Genomic DNA, 14,234 nt, shown 5'->3' on the forward strand with positions numbered 1-14,234 from the left:
TCTTCCTCTTAAAACTTTGTTTTGAATTCATAAAAGCAGTCATGGACCAAAACGGTAACATCTGAACAGACAAGCAAATTAAAAAACTGAATTATAATACACAAAAGTTGAGGCAGGCTACACCATAGTCCCATTGGAAATATTTCAGAACAAGGCGTACCAGATCATTCTGCAAATATAACGGGAATAGTTTTCTACGAAGTACAGTAGTCCCCCCCGTATCCGCGAGTGGTACGTTCCAAGACCAAACGCGCGATAATAGCAAGCCATCTTCAGACACCTTATGTAACACGGTTTACATGTAATTACATATAATAAAACATCATCAACACAAAATACAGTAGTGATAAAGTGCTTTATAGAACTATACTTCCCCGAATGATAGGGATCCTGAGCCTAATTCTCAAGAGATGACTGAGCGATAAATACCATGCGTTCAATACCCTTAAAAGGATGAAGGATCAATGAAAAATCATAGTGTTACACGTTTTACAAACCCTTTTTTTTTGGTGTGTGGTAAACCACGGATACTGGGAGGGGAGAATACCGCAACATCTGCATCATCCACTTGAAGTCCTGTAGGCCTACTTATCTAGGATCACATCTGACCTCCCTCTCCGCGATCATCTCCTCTTCGGTGTCCCCCGGCCTTTGCAGTGAAACTGAGACCGAGAGCCCCAAGTCCGAGGACAACTGGCTGACAAACAGCTTCTTCCCCCAGGTCACCATCCACCTAAATGAGGTGCCCTGAAATGGCACCTTTCCGTCCGCGGTGTTTCACACTCCGTAACGTATTTGCACATGCTTCAAACGGTTTATATTCCTCATCTCGCCGCCTCATTCACATATATATACTTACATGATTATTTGTTAAATAATAGCACGTCTTCTTATTCTCCATTTTCCCCAGTCAAAGGCAGGTAATTCAGGTCCAGAGAGTAAAAGTCCAGACCAGGATTTTGTTCCAACCAACTAGTTGTGTACTCTGTGACTGTTTAGGCTCAACTGGCTGGTTGAAACAAAATCTTGGTCAGGATTTTTACTTTCTGGACCTGAACTACCCACCTCTTCTCTTTGCATTTTTTTGCTCATTTTTGTGTGTATGTATGTTTGCGTATTTTTTATCTTGAAAGTAGCCAATGTTTAAATCACGTCAACAAATTCCTCATACATGCCGAATAAAAGGTTTCTGATTTGTTGATATTTCTCAGCTCGTCGAAGTACAAAATGTACAAATATTATGAAAATGTGTATATCATAAATAAAATACATTCTGTCAGACACTAAAAACAAGCAGTTTACGTCCATGAATGGAGATACAAACATCTTAAAGGTAAAAGTGAATCCAGAGTAATGTCATGGGAAATAGCTTTAAATATATTTCTTGATGCTTTACAGTATGGGCTGTTCTTTTGGAATTTACCGTGTCATACTTGGCGGAACAGTAGCAAATACCCTTAAACACATTGTCCCAGCAGTCTTAGCACATAAAGCAGATGTTTTTCCACTGCTGTGCATGCTGCTGGAAAAAAAAAACAGGTCAAGAAAGTTCCTTCATTGGATTATACGAGGACTGAGTGAGTTTTGGTTACCAGCATGGTAACATATGAGTAAGCCTGATTTTTAGGTGATTGGCGGTTTCCTCAAAAACACAACAGAGAACGGACCGAGTTTTGGAAATTTCCTCTTTTTGAGCTGAAACGAAAGTAGAAACATGGCAATCCAGGACATTGTTTAATTACTGCTATATTAATTAAGCATTCTCTCATCGGATATTGAAGGAGATAGACCTTTATACGGAAATGGTCCCATATTCTGCCTTAAGGCTGATCTGTGTGCAGGGCCGTAGGAACTTGTACCCCGCAATACTTACCCCCCCCCCCGACTTTAAACTGATAAGTTGTGTCCCCCTCCATGTCAAACTCTCCCTTACGCCTTTTCCTGTGGTGTTATCTCGTAGTATTAATGACACGTTGCAGTTCTTACCACACTTGAGTTCGACAGGATTTTCAATTGTTAAAATATGCTTTTTTTTCCCGGATATACTATGACGCCTCCTTTTCCATTTCGTTAGAAGTTAAATGTTCGTTTACTGCGTTGCTGCTTTTACACTCCACGAAGTTTGGGTCGCATTTTGCAGTGGTTGGTGTCAGACGCCAATATGCCTAATTAACAAAGCCAGACAGATCCTAATGCGATCAGTCACTGATTAGCGACACTGACAGTGACGATCCCTCGCATCAAAGTGTCCCAAGAAGGAACAGTTTTGTATTACGCCCTTTTACCTCCAACCACCGGAGGTGATCAGGACACATTAATCTAAACGCTCCTTATTAGCCATCTGCTTGCCCGAGCACCGTATTCAAGCTAAAAACTAAATATTTGCTCCGTTACTTGGGGCTAATTGGGAGACAGGTGGCGCAGTTGCGGGCACCGTCCGCCTTATACGTAGCGGGCAGCTAAGTGCCGCGCGCCAGAAATGCCATTTAGCAAGACAAACATGGCTAACGAAGCATTTCGCGAAGGAAACCATTTACAAAGATCGCAAATTTCCACTTCGGGTTTATTTACTTTGTTCCCCCCCCCCCCCCCCTTATGGAGACAAACACGGGAGACCCGCGGGATGTATAAATAGAGAAAATCCGAGGGGTTCTGCCTCAACCACCTACACCTCCATCAATTTCCTGCAGCAACACCACCGGCAGCACTCAGGTCCAGGTAAGGAGAAAGATCTCCCCACGCTTGTTATATCTGACTTTCTTTAAGATGAAGAAGATGAAGAAGCAAAGAGCTGTGCAAAAGTCTGTAAAAATAGTCCTGTACTTTGCTTCCCACCATCATTTGTGTTGTTCCCTCTGACTCTAAATTGCCTGCGAAACACATATTTCCACATTGAGTTTCTGTCTCCTAAATCCCCCTGATCTAAATGTACAGGTGAGGAATCCGACAGGAAAGCAGAATGTTTGCAGTTAATAGAGAAAAATGCTTTAATGGTAACATAACGCAAGACATCATCCTTAAAACACGATTTTTGCTTGTTCCCAAAACAGAGGCACTAATGGGCCAATTTTAAGTGTGTGTCACTCTCCTGATCCATTTGATAAACGTCCGAATCCAGGCGGCCAAGGGCCTCTGTACTGTCTGATCTGGTCCCTGAGCTCAAACTCTGGATGTTTCCTCAGGGCAGGGAGGAGCTCGTTTGGTGCGATAAACGAGCAGGGATGTGTAACCGAGCAGGGATGTGTAACCGCGCAGGGATGTGTAACCGCGCAGGGATGTGTAACCGTGCGTCTCACCTCTCAGCTCCCCAGCGTCATGGCGGCATGGCTTCAGGCGTTTCCTCTGCTCCTGCTCCTGGCGTTGTCCTCCCCGGGGGCCGACGCCGCCTCCAACCAGCACCTGTGCGGCTCCCACCTGGTGGAGGCGCTCTTCCTGGTGTGTGGGGAACGCGGCTTCTTCTTCAGCCCCGACACTAAAAGAGATGTGGACTCCCTACTTGGTAAGGTGATACTGACTTTGACACGTTTAGCCACATCGGCCTGTTTTTGTCGTTCTTCTCTCAACACTGATAACTTTCAATTAAGTTCAGGGTTTAATGAGTAAACCAGACATACATTCAGCAAATATTCAGTACTTAAAATGCATTAAAATTGCTCGTCATATATCGTCCATAGAAGTAAATGCCCATTTATAAAGCAACGCTTCAGCAAGAAAAGCGTTAAATTTAAATTGGTCCCGAATGTCCAGCCCGCCTTGAGCACTTCTTATTAAAAGGCACAATTATAATCAATTCTTGGCACCTGGTGAGTGATATTCTAGGCTAATCTTGATCTCTGCAGGCTTCCTATCTCCAAAATCAGGCCCAGAGAATGAAGCTGATGAATACCGCTACAAAGAGCAGGCGGAGATGAAGGTGAAGAGGGGGATCGTGGAGCAGTGCTGTAAAAAGCCGTGCAATATCTTTGACCTGGAGAAATACTGTAACTGAGTCCGGGGACTCCCACGCCTCCACAGCCACCGACGTTAACGACGACACACACCTCTGCAAGAATTCACTAGTAATCATGCCGTGAAAATGAAAATTACAGGCGATCCCCGGTGTTTATTTTTGCTAAAAAAAAATAAAGATTAATCAAAACATTAAGATCGATTCGCCTCTCTTCACTTCTCGGCACTCACGTGTACAAGGATCTTGTATGTATTACAGGCTATAGCAAACTATCACGACACAGTTCACAAAGAAAGGTGGCTTGTGAATGGAACAGAGAAGCAGAGATGCATCCTGTGTATATATTTCAATGGATAAAAACACAATGTCGTTAGCACTGTTGCCTCCCACCTCTGGGACCCAGGTTCGAATCTCTGCCTGGGTCACATGTGTGCGGAGTTTGCATGTTCTCCCCATTTCGTCGTGGGGTATCCTCCGGGTACTCCGGTTTCCCCCCTACAGTCCAAAGACATGCTGAGGCTAATTGGATTTATCAAATTGCCCGTGGGTGAGTGAATGGTGTACGAGATGGGTTGTTACCTGCCTTGTGCCCGGAGCCTCTGGGATAGGCCCTGGAACAACCTGACCATGAAGAGAGTAAGTGGTTTCAGGAAATAGATGGATGGAGAACATGCGCATGACAACCTGTGCCCACAAGGGGGCACCAGTTTCCACTTGTCTAAAATTGCAGCAATTGCAACTGTCTGATTACTTGCAGGTGGAATAAATAAATCACTATCATCAAAATGAAATTGGTTTTATAGGCAAATAAAATAATGACCGTGCCAATAAATCCCAGACCACAATGGAGCAGGAATATTCCGGAAATGTGTTACACAAACATAATATCTAAATTTGCTAAATTTTGCACAATTCAAAGGGGAGACAAGATACATTGTTTCCATAAGATTAATAAAAATGCATACAAAGTATTCAAAAGATCCACTGGGCTCTCATTTAGATACATTGTTACAAAAATAAATATCCACAGTTTGAGCCCTCATCTCATTTAACTTTGCAGGTTGTTAAACAGATTTTACATATATGCTCCCAAATGACAAGAATTATGCCTTTAAGACACCTTCAAAACTGAAATGTTTTTGTGATTGTCTGCAAATTGGGGAAACCCTACAAATCATTTGGAAAGAAATGCCATTATCTAAGATAAAAAAAAATATATAATTTCAGAATTCAATTCAATGCAATTAGCGATAAAATTGTGCATTTCACGTAGATGAAACCTGAAAGAATAAAAATAGATTTGCTATGTATAAATCCATTACTTAAAAACATTTTGTCCTCCATAAAATATACAGTGCTACATCTTAAAAGTCAGGAAGAAAACATATAAATCTAGTGTTCTTTGACAGTACATAACATACATAAGCATACGATGAAAATTACAATCACCAACAATTAGATTTATCCGAAGAAGACACACCTGTGGTATTCTCAAATAAAAGTTTCCTTACGAAAATCTGTACAAATTAAAGTGTTAAATTTCCACAGCGAACGTCACGTTAGCGCAAAAACCAGTGCGAACTAATCAGATCTCTCAGTCTGAGAAGATGCGATTAGTTTGCCAGATTTGGTAGGAAAACCCCTAGCATGTCTATAAACGACAGTCAAACAAATGACCTAAATACATTCACTAGACACCAGAATAATGGAAATACCTTTGGCTGCGGGGGTTGCGTGTATCACGATGAAGCGGCGCTACAAATAACGTTATGCTTCACTGGCAAAAGCCATCAGCAGTAGTAGGATGCTGAGCTAGAGCAAAGAGCAAAGCTCACATATTTACATTAAAATAACTTCGTGGTTCACCGAATGCTGCTCAGCTGATGATAAAGACCCGCGGTGCATCGTCCTTTACAGGAGACAAAAAGTCTATGTTCTCTATAAGGACACGTTTGTCCTCCACTCTGTCCTTCTGCCTCTCACCCCGCTGCACACGGATGCTGTCCCTCAGGCTACTCAGCGTGACGTTAACATCCCGCAGGATATGCAACATGCCCACCCCTAACACTATGACGAGGAATCCGCAGATGGTGCCCACCACATCGACGCCAGACATGGCACCCCATTCCTTAAAGAGGATGACGGAGGTGGTCAGCACCACGGTGGTGAAGAACACATAGTAGATGGGGTAGACCAGCAGCGTGTTGAAAATGTCCAGGGACTTGTTCAGGAAGTTGACCTGCGTGATGATGGAGACCACCAGAGAACACAGGAGAATCCAAGTGAGCGGCTGACGCAGGACCGTAGGGTCGGAGAAGAAGGTACGGATGGCAAGGCCCAAGCCTTTGACGGAGGAGACCGTGAAGGCACCAAGCAAGGAGCAGATACTAATGTACACCAAGATGTTGGTCTGACCAATGCGTGGGGAAAAGTAGAAGATCAGAATCAGACAGGCCACCAGTAAGATGCTGGCGTAGACCAGGAAACCTGTGGAGACACAGCAACGACAGATTAGAGAGGTTCTTAGAGGAAGACCCTGCGAAAGGTCAACATACATTAAGCAAACTCCTGTTATGGGAAATACGCTTAAATAAAATATTATTCGAAACGCTGCATATGATACGATATCAAATATCTGATATTTGGACAAGCAGAGAAGTCTAATATTTCTCAGTATTTTTATAATTTATTAAACAAACATTGTGCTTAGTAATAATCTTACATGTAATTCTTTTATAGCTTTTAACCAATTCCATGTTACGTTGTTTTCATTTTACAGTGCAGGTATGGACCTTTTTTCAGCTACATAAATTCACCAAAGATGGCCTAAGTATGCTGAGATGTTCGAGGGTGTACAGCAGTAGCTGAAGGGAATGTCCTGCAGCTGATTATCTGAAGTGCCTTCTCCTGGATCTACATCCAGCTCCCAGTTCACAAACTCAAAGAAGTCCTAGTACGTGGTCTAACTCAACCGTTTCAAATAAGTCAAGAAAAAAATCACTAGATGGATAACTCTCAAATCTTATCTTTGAACCAATGACTGACTAGTCTTATTCACAATACTTTGTCATACTCAAAACTGCCAGGCCATCTTTTGATGGAAAACACAGGTCAACATGTACATACACTGTATGGACAAAAGTATTGGGACAGCTGGCCATCACACCCACAGGAACTTTTATGATGTCCCATTATAAGTCCATAGGCATCATTCATCTGGATGAATGGGCAGAAATCCCCACAGACACACTCCAAAATCCTGCGGAAAGCCTTCCCAGAAGAGCGGCAGCAGTTACAGCTGCAAAGGGGGGGCCAACTCCATATTGATGCCTGTGGGTTTATAATGGGACGTCATAAAAATTCCTGTAGGTGTAATGGCCAGGTGTCCCAATACTTTTGTCCATATAGTGCATTTGGACATACAGACAGACACAGACAGACAGACACAGACAGACGCAGACAGACACCCATATATCCACAGAATATTTTATCTACCAGGATCAAGCAGCTTCTGAGCCATCTGCTGCAGAGTAGTGACTTCTTCTTCTTCTGGAGCATGAATCACCATTATGGTGCTTCCCAGCAGACTGAGGATGCAGCCCAGTTTTCCAAGGAGGTTCAATGACTCCCCCAGCAGGTGGGAGGACAGCAGTGCACTGTTAAAGGCAGCCACAGCCGATATCAACAATGGGCCGCACTGCACTGCGCGCACAGTCTCGCACTGCACTGCGCGCACAGTCTCGCACTGCACTGCGCGCACAGTCGTTTGAAAGCTTCCCAAACCACTCAACATCAGAAGGGCCCACTCTTGACTACAAGAGAACCAATTCCCGAAATGTTGGCCCCTGTTCTTCAGAGGCATTTGGTAGTATATTGTGTGCCCATATAGGTAAATAGTAGGGGTTTAACGGTACGCGAAACCTCAGTTCGTTACTAAAGGTTCAGTGCAATTTCAGTACAGCAGATAAAATAGAACTTGCTTTTAAATGACTTCTTATTAAAACTTCAAACACAAACTGGGAACAGTTGCAATATAAAGGCAACATGACTGCCAGCGTGTCTGAATAACAAACCTTACGAGATGTTTATTTGCGCTTCGTAAAAACAATTACGTAAAATAAATAAAAATCTAAAATAAAACAACCATAATGAACTATACCGTCTGTTCTCTAGTAGCGAGTACGGCGACATATCTGCAGCGGTCAACACCCCCACAGCCTATCCTTGCTTTACGGCAGGTCGACCTGCGATATTTTGACTTTGTGTAACCGAACCAAAAATGCCGTACCGAACGGTACTTGACGGATACGTGAAGCGTTATAGGCGTGATAAATACGGCTTGTCAGTTTGGCCAAGGTGGTGCCCGCGGTGTATATGAGCAGAGAGCCGGGTGGGGTTACCTGATTAGCACACTTAGTGCCCCAAGCGGCGTCACCACAGTAGCTGGGGCGAACATGTAGGCCGCGAAATTCACAGCCTCTCCTGCACCCACTGGGAAAGTGCAACAACGAATTATATAACGACCATGAGCAAGAACTCAAAATACGCCGACCGTATTTTCCGTTAGTGTTTGGAATGGTGCGACTGGCGAAACTTACTGGTAAGGAGGCCCCCCCACCACAGCCAATCCTTCAAATACCCATGACCGCCATCGCCTGGACAGAGCAACACGGTTAGAACCGTAATCACCTCAACCTAGACGCCTCCTGAATAAACACAGTCTGTGGCCATTTTCTTTAGAAAAGGTATATTTCACTGGATAAGCATCATTTTACAGGTTAGTCCTGGCACTGGATGATAAAATAAAGCACTATTATCTTTATAGCTGGGCGAATCCAGTGTTACGGATGTGCCGTCAAGTGGAACTTTGCATGAAATATCAGGAACAGTTACAATATGGGAAAATGTTCATTTAGATATCATGACCTCGCTGGCTGAATCACAAATGAATGTGTGCCACTGCCTGGAAAAGACCTCACGTACAGTACTGAGGAGAAGTCTTAGGCAGTCAAAAAATGATTAAATGATCTTCATGTTGGTGTAAAGCTACGATATTGTTAGATTTTAAATTTAAAAACCTAAATTCACCCCAGTATTTGCAGCAATGATGTAATACATCTACAGGTTTTTACTCAGCCACTGGCATAGTTCATATGAGGTATTGATTTTTCTTAAACAAATTCAATTAATTGAGATGGTGGTGAAATGTAACAAATACATAGAATGGCTGAGGTGCCCCTGAGGGGGGGGGGGGGGGGGTGTTAAGAACGGAAGCAGCATCTATCCATCCAGCAAGATATCAGTAACTTTTTGAATAATGGAAGAAATCCTTGTTTATTTTTCATTATTTTACTCTTACCTTTCATATATTTTAATCTTAAACTGTATTTTTTTTGTTGAGAAATTACACTCACTAGCCAGACATGTTACTTTAATTATCTTACTGCCTAAGACTTTTGCACAGTACTGTACATCTATGAGCCCTGCCCTAGATAATCTCTCTCTCTCTCTCTCTCTCTCTCTACACGACTGTGTGTGTGAGAGAATCGTATCTTTATGGGGATCACTGATTCATTTCTATGGGAAAAATGCTAACGCTAACTATGACAACCTTAACCTCCGCCCTGCCCTAACCATAACCATAAGTAACCAAACAAAATACAAGAGTTTTTGTATTTTTCATTACAGTCACAGACTTTTATAAAATAGGTTCACTGGTCAACATAAGGGAAAAAAAAAAAAAACAAAAAAAAAAACAGGTATTCATCACATTGTGGGGACAATTGCACACACACACCTGCTCTAGGTTCCCCTTTTCCTACTAATCGGAGGAGGGCTTTCTTCTTCAGAATGACACTTCCTCCAATGAGGAAGGCCGACAGCACAGCCAGGGACAAGCCAATCCAGAATTCGTAGTTGTTCCATTTATCCACCGCAGAATGAGCTTCCATATCAGTGACATTGTTCCTGTCACCAAGTGTGTCATTAGGGAGCATCTCCTTGCCGACACTACAGACAACAGAGCGGGACGAGCACAGCATCCGCAGAAACGTGTCTGGAAGAACAGTGAAGACAAAACATCAAAATTTCAGCCTTTATTTTGACAGCTACACCTTCGGCAAAACAACACCATACAGCATCGTCTATTAAATAATTGACTCCTGGGAAAATTTCCCGTTAAATTGCACAAAAACATGCGATATACTGTCAAATCATTATAACCACGGCAGATACTACTGACTTAAGCTGCAAATTATCTTATTGGACAACACCCAGTCAACAGCAACAGTGAAGTGTTAAAAACTACGCAGTGCCTCTTACACCAAATACGAGCAGAAGCTAGGCTACAGCATCTCTGAGGCATCTGCTCATCACTCGCTACAACCTCGAGTGCAGATCCAGTCTGGAACCACTTGAGAAAGAGGTGCCGTTTCAGTTTGTATATCTGCTGTACAAGAAGAGCGAAAATCCCCCTGCGCCTAAATCAGGAAGCACAGCTGACAGAAAAGTGAAGCAGTGGTTTGGGGCCAAAGTTTTGTTGACACACCTGGTATCGCATTCATTAAACAAACAAATTATTTTAACCCATATATATTTAATATGATGCAATATAAAAATGGGGGGGGGGGGGGTCTAGATAAAAATTGCATATCAATATAATAAGATTAGACAAATGTTTTTCATAGAAACTCAAAACTAGCCAGTTTTTAATTCATGTTATTGAATTCAGTGTGGTAAACTGTACTTTGTACCTTAAGAAATAGTAAATATTTAGATATAATTCTCTAAATTTTAATATCTCCACCTGCACAGAGGGTGTTGTTACTGCCTCTGACACTGCCAGTGACTTTTACTTATAGGTGAGCTACCTGAAATTATACATATATATACTGTAAACACCGATACCTTTCAATTCTCCATACACGGTGTTGCCAGGTCTCACGCATCTGCCATGAACTCACGCTTTCAGACTCATACAAGGAATATTACTGCAAATCTATATTATTCCATTACAACCCTAAAACTAGCCACATCGAAAGTGTTGGGGTAGTTTGCAAAACCCTTCAAACTATTTGCAAAGCAAAAAAAACTGTTACATCCGTGTAAATGCGTGTGCACAGATTTCTCTCGAAAAATCTCGCACCACCCAGCTGCCCGAAACTGGCAACCCTGCCTACATGTCTACTGTCTCGTAGCGGAACTGGGCTGCAGTATTTACCCTGTCAATATAATGTGCTGCTCTGACCAAAGGGCTCGTATTTCCTGAGGGAGAACTACCCGCCTCAGTAGATCAGCACGCGAAAAACTAGTTTTGGATGAGAAACAGAGTGTAGAGGCTGGTAAATATAATGAGAGGAAAGCGCAGGGCATGACCGGTCAAGTGGCCTTGGGTTTTTAAACATTATGGCAAATGCTGTCTTGTTGACCTAGTCCGGAGTACGATGCCTCAGGCTAATTCATTCTTCGCCACTACTCACGAAACCCAAATTTTCATTTAAATCCGTCCGAAACCCTGACCACCACAATTTAAAGCGAAATAAAAATTCACAATCGATCGTTAAGATTTTCGCTAAAGGGTGACTTTGAAGCCAATATATCTTTTTTAGATCTCCCACTATTAGCTCCTCTTGTACATTAAATTTGAGTTCTCGCAGTCCTTATAACTTTAAATTACAGCCCAAAACGCTGGCCATTAAGATTTAAAACATAAAAACAAATAAGAACGGATCAAACAACTCACCGTTACTGCAAGAATCGTCGGACAGATAAACGCCCTGAAACATCGTGTTTTATACAGATACGAAAGTTATCTAGCATGCAAAAAAAATACAAGAGAGAAAAGCTGCAAAATATCGACCGATGATCTGCTTTAGCAAAATATCCCCCTGGATATACTGGCGTTCCGGGTAAAGAACAGAGCGTTGTTCTCCTGGGTCTTGCAGGTAATCCCAGCCGCGCCTCCAGTTTCCCCCATACCCAAGAACACTGAAGCAGGAGGAGATAAATAAGAGTCCGGCGCTGCTCAGGTGAAGCGCACCTGACGGGGTGCCACGCCCCTCCCCGCCCCGCCGCGCCCATGATTGGCTGCCCGCGGTGACCTCATACACTCACCCTCGCACCTCGGAGGTTCCCACTTGTCCGCGGACCCGGACTGGGATCTGTAGGTCGATTCTACTGCGACTTCTTAGCTTTGGCCTTTTTCTTTTTTCAGGCGCAAACACAAAGCGAGGAAATCAGGGTTTGTTTTTTTAAATGAAAATATAAACTTTCCATTGGATTGTAGAAATTAACCCCCCCCCAGCCTTCCGCGGCTCGGTGAAATACTGGCCACAATCCAGTAGCGGTCCGCAGACCGGAGACTGGGAAGTTCTAGGACAGGATTGCCCAGTTGGGCCAGTCAGTTTGCAGATTTCCCTGCCCTAGAGAACAAAAGCACGCGAACCACCGCTACTTCTGTGTACGTTATATGAAATTTATAAAAAGTAATTAATTGTTGCAAACACACAAAGGAATCTCTTTAAAAACCATGTACAGCTCTTGAAAAAAGAAGAAATCACTCCATATATATATTTTAATCTGCATTTTAAAATTCTGGTTTGATCCTGATTCTGCTGGCAGAAGGCTACGCTGAGTAACAGGCTGCTTCCGGGCTCAAGGTTCCTAAGACAGCAGGACACAAGAAGAAAGTGAAACAGGAGACACTGGGAACGAGCAGAAACCAGCCAGGTAGAGGGCGGAAGCGACTCTCTAATGCCAGAGATGACCGTCGAAGTATCCGGCAGTGCCACCTAAACGGGAGGATGGCATTAAGTGCCCTTCAAAAGGACAGGGAAACATTAAGTGCAGGTGTGAAGTGCACTGCAAGGACAGTTCATATCAGGCTCCTAGAAGCAGGACTGAAGTCCCATAAAGCAAGGAAGAAGCCCTTCATTAATGAGAAACAGGGAAGAGCCAGGCTGGAGTTTGCAAAAAAAAAAAAAACATATTATTCATAGATGCACACCCATAAAGTGAGAAATGAGTGAAAGAAAAAGTTTGGTCTCTTAATTTCTTCCAGAGCTGCGTTCGAGCTGATCTCTTCAGTCTGTGTCGGCTTGTATAGACTTGAAAACCTGTATTTGTGCAGGCAGATAATGGCAAACGTGGTGAGGTCTGGTGCGTCGTGACTGCAAGCCTGTCCTTTCTTGTCTCGTCACATCCCGGTTTTCAGCTCGACCAGTTTCAGAGAAAAACGTCACGCGTCCCTGTAATGCGGGATTACGGCTGCGCAGCGCTTTATCGTTCATCTTTCCCGTCCCGTTATAGTTAACGGTGTAATTAAACAACCTATGAAAAGAAAACTTTATAATGAACTAAACCTGTTCATGTTATTAGTCTAACAGTTACAGTTGATGTACAGATATGTTATAATAATGCCATAAGATGATTCTCTTTTGTAAACTAACAAAATATTTACACAGCTTAAAATTTACTCCTTAATGTCAACCAATTTCTGCGTATAAGCATTAAGTGTACCAGAAACTTAATTATGATTAACAAATAATTTTAAACAATTTCTTCCAGATATTTAACTTAAGAATAAGGCGTTTCACATTCAGGAACTGTTCTACACCTGAGAAAATGCAAAACGCAGAACGTATGCAGAACTAAGCTAGGTTTGATGCTTCCTCCGCTATCTTTATGTAAAATATATCAAATTGGTGTAGCCACATGATTTGAAAGATAATTACAGGCAAATTAGAGTTCGGGCTCCCTGCAGGCCTGAAACAGAAAGGAAAATTAAATGGATGGGGAGGGCAAATATTGATATAGTTACGCAATAACACTGAAGGCTATTGTTTCATACTGACACTGCACATTTTGGCTGAAAGAGTCATTGGAAAAGCTGCCATGACCAGGGACGGATTACGGCCCAGGGTCCCTTGGAGTGCAGGGGGCCCATGGGGCCCCTAGCCCAAAACAATTTGCAACGCATATCAACAATGTATTTTCGTTTGTCTATTTTAGAGGGCCTACATTCTTTGATCCTCTGCTTACAAGGGCCCCTGACCCTATAGGGAGGGCGTTTGGCTGCCAAGGGCCCTTGAATTGTGGTGGTGGTGGGGGGGGGCCCTCGCGAACATTTTGCCCAGGGGCCACACAACCCATAATCCGTCCCTGGCCATGACATCCAATTTTTGGTGAGATCTGGTTCATAGACTTTCAGGATAACTACACAGTTTTCTTGGAAGCAAAATTTCAGTTTCAGCTTTTCCATACACCAAAGTCACTTCTACAACATCAC

The 14,234-nt window shown here is 43.0% G+C and overlaps 2 protein-coding genes across 5 annotated transcripts; one reads left to right on the plus strand and one right to left on the minus strand.

The window, feature by feature from the left end:
• The first annotated feature begins 2,676 nt into the window (after positions 1-2,676).
• LOC125720054 (insulin-like) lies at positions 2,677-4,144 on the plus strand. The gene is made up of 3 exons (XM_048995059.1): positions 2,677-2,718; positions 3,304-3,499; positions 3,861-4,144. The coding sequence occupies exons 2-3, from the start codon at positions 3,316-3,318 to the stop codon at positions 3,986-3,988; spliced, it is 312 nt and encodes a 103-aa protein (XP_048851016.1). The 5' UTR covers positions 2,677-2,718; positions 3,304-3,315; the 3' UTR covers positions 3,989-4,144.
• Positions 4,145-4,729: 585 nt separating this feature from the next.
• On the minus strand, positions 4,730-12,165 carry nipal4 (NIPA like domain containing 4). Of its 4 annotated transcripts, none has more exons than XM_048995058.1 (6): positions 12,062-12,165; positions 9,747-10,004; positions 8,548-8,604; positions 8,350-8,440; positions 7,445-7,605; positions 4,730-6,436 (listed from the first exon to the last, which is right to left on the minus strand). In XM_048995058.1, exons 2-6 carry the CDS (start codon positions 9,988-9,990, stop codon positions 5,826-5,828), a joined length of 1,164 nt encoding a protein of 387 aa, XP_048851015.1. In that variant the 5' UTR covers positions 9,991-10,004; positions 12,062-12,165; the 3' UTR covers positions 4,730-5,825. The 4 variants fall into 4 exon arrangements, with proteins under 4 accessions (XP_048851015.1, XP_048851012.1, XP_048851013.1 ...); XM_048995055.1 differs by lacking the exon at positions 12,062-12,165 and adding an exon at positions 11,691-11,968; XM_048995056.1 differs by lacking the exon at positions 12,062-12,165 and adding an exon at positions 10,271-10,499.
• Positions 12,166-14,234: the final 2,069 nt, after the last annotated feature.

This window comes from Brienomyrus brachyistius, chromosome 24 (assembly GCF_023856365.1).
Source record: "Brienomyrus brachyistius isolate T26 chromosome 24, BBRACH_0.4, whole genome shotgun sequence".
Lineage (NCBI taxonomy): Eukaryota > Metazoa > Chordata > Actinopteri > Osteoglossiformes > Mormyridae > Brienomyrus > Brienomyrus brachyistius.